We start from the raw sequence: 5,709 nt of genomic DNA on the forward strand, positions 1-5,709 counted from the left end.
TCCGATTAGGGTTTGGCGACGGAGGCAGATGTGTCTGTGAATCTAGAAATGCGGGAGTATTGGAGAAAGACAAAGTGGCAAGGGTGGGAGTGGGGACTGTGGCAGCACAGTTATAAAGCACTTTCCCCACCCTTTTTTTGCATCCGAGGGTTTTTGGGAAACCGATCCCACGATCTGCGCTGCTCCGAATTCTCCAACACGGTTTAATGGGCCGCAACCTAGGCTTTCACGCAACCAAGCCCACATCATTCATTTATTGCTGCTGTTTGTTGTTACTCGCCGAATAACCGCCGATTTCTCCGCAATTTATCGAGGCTCAGTAACCGTTACTGTACAGCCGTTACTCTGATTTTTTCGCCACAGTTTGATTTCTCCAGTATATCTGCTTGCGGCTCGGGGACTGGCTGACTGCTCGGCTGGTCGTCTGTTATTTCTTCTACTTTAGACCCTGGCACCACGTGACTACGTCACCTACTATCAGGCTTGGGGACTAAGTGGGCACACTTCACCTTGCGGTGAATGTATTTCGTCTTGTTTCGGAGCTACGCCCGGGGACTGGCTGACTGCTCAGCTGGTCGTCTGTTATTTCTTCTACTTTGGACCTTGGCACCACGTAACTACGTCACCTACTGTCAGGCTCGGGGACTAAGTGGGCACACTTCACCTTGTGGTGAATGTGTTTTGTCTTGTTTCGGAGCTACGTCGGGGGACTGGCTAACTGCTCAGCTGGTCGTCTGTTATTTCTTCTACTTTGGACCCTAGCACCATATGACTATGCCATCTACTGTCAGGCTCGGGGACTAAGTGGGCACACTTCACCTTGCGGTGAATGTGCTTGATTTTTCTGGAAGACTCCGTTACTCTGGAAACCAAAGAAGATTATCTCCTTTCCTCGTGGTCAGACTCTAAATGGGCACACTTGGTCTACTAAGAGGAAATTTTTAATTCTAGACTTGAGCTCCTTACACCCTTATGGCAATCCGTGCTTGGGGCATGCTGCTCGGCGATGGTCCACGCTGCTCGGCTATGATGCACGCTGCTCGCCAACTACTCACAGCTGCTCGGTGACTCATCACGGTGGTCGGACCATGAGTTGGACTGCTCAGCTTTGGTTCGCACCTGCTCGGACAAGCTCAAGACGGTGTTGCACAACGGGTACAATGCGCTCGGGGACTAGCTGTGGGGGTACAACCCCGGATACCCATGGTAGACCACATGGGCTGCGCCCCTAGGGGTGGCCCAGCCCACAAGAAGAAGCCTTGCGAGGTACGACTCTGCTCGGCGCCTTCCGCAAGACATCGGGAAGATATCCTGAAGATACTACGAGATCTGTTAGGATATGTATGATCACAAGATTCCTGTAATCAGTTATTATTTTTCTGTTATCTCTCAGATCTAACCGACTTGTAACCATGCCTCCCGGACTATATAAGGCGGGCAGGACCCCCTCTAAAATCACGGCATATCATACGATAGCTAATACAAATCAACAGACCACAGGAGTAGGGTATTACGTCGTACTGACGGCCTGAACCTGTCTAACTCGTGTGTCTCTGTTGCTTTCTTGTTCTTGATCTCGCGCTCCTCTACCGATCAATCTACCTTCGTGGGATACCCCTCGGAGGACTGCCGGCGATATTCTGTCGACAGAAACGGAGCGTAGGCGTGGGGCATGTGGAGCGGCGTCCGGATGCAGGCCTTGCACCGGACGTCCGGGCACTAGTCGTTCCGATATCCTTATGGTTTATCATATAAATTACAATTAATATGCAAATATCGAGAAGACCTACAATTAGAATTTGAGTTCACAATTTCTCATATGTAATCCTCAATTAAGTTAATCGCATAATTTTTATTCTACTATTGGCTGTAGTTGATTTCGTTCATTCTTTGTACTGTTAGCATTGCATGGACTTCCATTGTCACACTCTTCATTGACTTAGGTGGTGTTTGGTAATGGTTGTTGCCTGGCCAGGCAGCTTGATCTAACCAGATGCGTGTTCGGCTCGGCTTGTCTCAATTTGTTTCAGCTTATTCTCTCTCACAGAACATTATTAAATCTGCTAAAACCAGCCGGAACAAAACTAGTACACAATAGTCTTGTGTATCAGCCGAACCAGCTGAATTTGAATCAGGTATGTTTTCCAGGACAGCATGCAAACAAGCCCTATGCGGGCGTGACATCCTTGCTCTGGCGCAAGCTTACCTCCTGCCGGCGATAAGCTGCCTGTAATGTTTTTTTGCAGAGCATAAACATGGAGAAGCTTCAGCTACATTAATGGCCATTGCTGATAGCTTCCTTCTTGTCCCTTGGATGACTTGCATAGACAGTATCAGCATTGACTCCAAAAGCTCGAGAGCACAAGTCGTATTGTTGGCCAGTTTGAGGCTTGCCGCTTGCCATGCAGGTTCACACGCCCTATGTTTGTTGCAGTTGTTCCACAAGAGAAGGCCTTTCACACGTTTTCTTTTCTTTGTTTTTTTCCTCGTGTGGTTGAAACGTGAGGCTCTAGTTTGTTTCGTAGGTCAATGATGCTGGATTGACTTCTTACTGTTTTTAATTACAGCTAAAAAGTTCTTGCCTTCAGTTTTTGTCTCAAAGACCTTTGCTTGTATGTGAGGAAGTTGATTACGCTATTTTATTTGGTCAGTTACAAAGATACAATATACTACAGATTTTTGCAATGGCGATAATGGGAATAGAGGAAGCAGGTATAAGGGTATTTTGTGTTAATTGTCTGTGTAATTGCAGCGTGCGGTTAATTTTGAATATGCGTATGGGCACTTTAGTTTTATGTTCTCCGGTTAATAACATGACAAGTTTTCAGCTGTATATGATTCGAGAAGATATGATGCATGTAACGTTTTCAGCTGTATATGATTTGGATGGTGAGAAACAGAGCACTGCACTATCATGAGCAACAGTAACTGCAGAGATCCTAGAGCACTTGCAACTAACTACTTTCAGAAGCGGTGCAAATTTTATATTATTCTCATTAATTTGAGAAGAGCATGTACGGATTCAGGAAAGAACATTCGCTCCCTTCGGCTTACCTTAAAACTGGCTTATTTGCCTTTTTTTTCAGCTGGAACAATATTTTTCTCTCACAACAATTCAGCCAGAACAGTATTTTTTAGCCAGATTCAGCCAAGTTTCAGCGAGCCGTTCGGCTGGCTAAAACTTGGCTGAAAAATACTGTTCTGGCTGTATATCATTGTTACTAGAGCTGGCCAAAGAACATGTCATCACATAACAGCCTACGAGTCCATGATGCTGGCGCAAGCATAGAAAGAGAGGGAGGGGGGGAGTGAGCGGCTGCAACTGCAAGTCTGCAAGTACACGAGCTTGAGTTGTCCCGGTATATACCTCTTCTCCCTGGAGCTAGGGCGATTAAAATAACGCAAGTAAATACAGCTCGGAATCGAGCAACGGACCGTGGACGTTTGGGGGTATCTAATGGTCCATGAGTTGCTAATAAAGCTGCCTATGTGGCCGTGTATAAAATGCACCGCAGCAACGGCGAAGGGCGTCATCAACACTTAGCAGCAGCAGTCAGCTGGTCTGGTCAGCAGCAGCAGCTCAGCTCCCACGCAGCCAGTCTCTCCGGCGAGCTCCAGTGCCGTAGTCATCATCGCCATGGCTAGGGAAGAAGAGCTCAAGGTACCTACCGAAGCTTAGCTTGCTCGGCCGGCGCTTGCATGCTTTGACTCGTTAATGCTCGTATTTCCTGCTGCCATTGACTCGGACTGACATGGCTCCGTGGTGGTGTGGCGTGCAGAGGATTGACCTGAAGGTGAACGTGAGCTGCTGCGACGGCTGCAGGAGGAAGGTGATGAAGGCGATGAGCCTCAAAGGTCACGATCGCTCCTCTTCTTCTCTGCCCAAGATTTCAAGTGTCTCTGTCGCGTTTGGGGCTGTGCTGCTCTGTTCTTCCGCTGAAACAAAGCCTGGTGCTGACGTACGTGTGTGCGGTGCGTCAATGGGCGTGCAGGCGTGCTGAGGACGGAGATCCAGCCGTCGCACGATAGGGTGACCGTCGTCGGCGACGTGGACGTCAAGGTCCTGGTGAAGAAGCTGGCCAAGGTCGGCAAGATCGCCGAGCTGCTGCCTCCGGCGCCGGCGGCTTCTGAACAGGGCAAGAAGCAGCGCGACGTCAGCGGCGGCAGGAATGACGGAGACAGGGCGGCGCCGGCGCAGGCGGCGGAGGAGAAGTGCAAGGGCAAGGACGACAGCGGTGACAAGGCGGCGGCTAAGGCGGCGCCGAGCAAGCATGAGGGGTGCAAGAAGTGCGCGCGCGAGGCCGCCGCGCGCGCCATGCCCGAGGGCGACAATGGCGACCACGGCAGGGGGGAGAAGAAGACGCCATCGTCCAAGGACGCCGCCGCCGCCGGCTGGAGCGGCGAGGAAGGCGGCGACGCCGACGGATTATTCGGCGCCAAGCCCTTGGCGGTGGCGCCCGATCACCACAACGCGCAGGCGCCGCAGGCGCACTACCACCGCGCGGAGCCGGCGATGGTGGTGCCGTACTACGGCTACTACGGCATGCCCCCTCCCCCGCCGCCGATGATGATGCCGATGGCGCCGCCCGCCCAGCGGCACCCGCAGCCGTCCCGCTTCGACGAGGACTACTTCAACGACGACAACACGGTCGGCTGCAGCGTCATGTGAGCCGCGAACGAACGGACGGACCAACTCCGCCGCCAGCCCACCACACCACGCGCCGTTCGCGCCCGCCGCAGCGCCATGCGGCCATGCCATATTGCCATGTCGTTTTCCCGGGCAGATCGCATCGATGGCGATGCCATCTGCCCACATCCCCTCCCGCCCCCCTCCCCCCCCCCCCCCCCCCCCCCCCCCAACCCCCGCGCGCGTGCACAGTGTGACCAATGCAAGAAAGAATCAAAGAAAGCCATGATGGAGAGTGCTCGTTGTTCCCCCCGGGGGCCCGTTCTGTCAAGCGTTAACTAATCGAAAGGACGGAATGGTGTTGCTGTCGTCGGGGGACCTGTTGCGCGGTTCCGGCACTGTGCTCGGCGGCGTCCCATCGCGTGCGGGCGCCGGCCGGGCGATTCGCGCGTCCCCGCGAGTACGCAAGGACACCAACAACAACAGCACGAGTGGAGAAAAGTGCGACCGCGGCCCAGCCGAGGCTTTTTTCGATTCGGCAATGGCATCTCGGCGCTCAGGGAGACGGCGGGCGCCCCCCGGCTCCGCGCTCGGGGTAGGTAGGCTGCTTTGCTTTGCTGGATTCCGTGGCCCGCTCGCTGCTTGGCGGATGGTCGCCGTCGCCGATTCCATGGCTGACTGGACCGACCACCGTACCGGACCTCCCGTTGCGGAGCCGATAGAGCTTGTGGCTTGTGAGAGCCTGAGAGGGAGAAGAAGAGAGGGTTCGAAGGTTCGATCGACGCTGCTTTGCTTTGGTCTTGACCCGCGTTTGTTCGTTCAACAAAGGGAATAACTAAAGGCGATGGTGAGAGGCAGATTGAACTGGACCGCACATTTGCGAAATAAGCGTAATTACACATGCATCTCCACCAAGGCAGAGAGTGATTAGTGCTCGCTCTGCATCCAACATGCGCGTCCCCGATGTCAGAGGTACCGATAAATGCATAGCAAAATCGATGTATAAAAAAGTAACCGACTTGTAATGGAGAACGGAGAGAGTATAAAACTTCGTTAATAGACTTGATGCCATGAAACATTGT

General features: G+C 52.7%; 1 protein-coding gene across 1 annotated transcript; it reads left to right on the top strand.

Moving 5' to 3' along the window:
- Window positions 1–3,553: 3,553 nt before the first annotated feature.
- Window positions 3,554–4,756, top strand: LOC136490871 (heavy metal-associated isoprenylated plant protein 35-like). The gene is made up of 3 exons (XM_066487071.1): window positions 3,554–3,661; window positions 3,780–3,855; window positions 3,993–4,756. Exons 1-3 carry the CDS (start codon window positions 3,638–3,640, stop codon window positions 4,667–4,669), a joined length of 777 nt encoding a protein of 258 aa, XP_066343168.1. The 5' UTR covers window positions 3,554–3,637; the 3' UTR covers window positions 4,670–4,756.
- The last annotated feature ends 953 nt before the right edge of the window (window positions 4,757–5,709 follow it).

The sequence above is a fragment of the Miscanthus floridulus genome, chromosome 11 (genome assembly GCF_019320115.1).
Source record: "Miscanthus floridulus cultivar M001 chromosome 11, ASM1932011v1, whole genome shotgun sequence".
Classification (NCBI taxonomy): Eukaryota; Viridiplantae; Streptophyta; class Magnoliopsida; order Poales; family Poaceae; genus Miscanthus; species Miscanthus floridulus.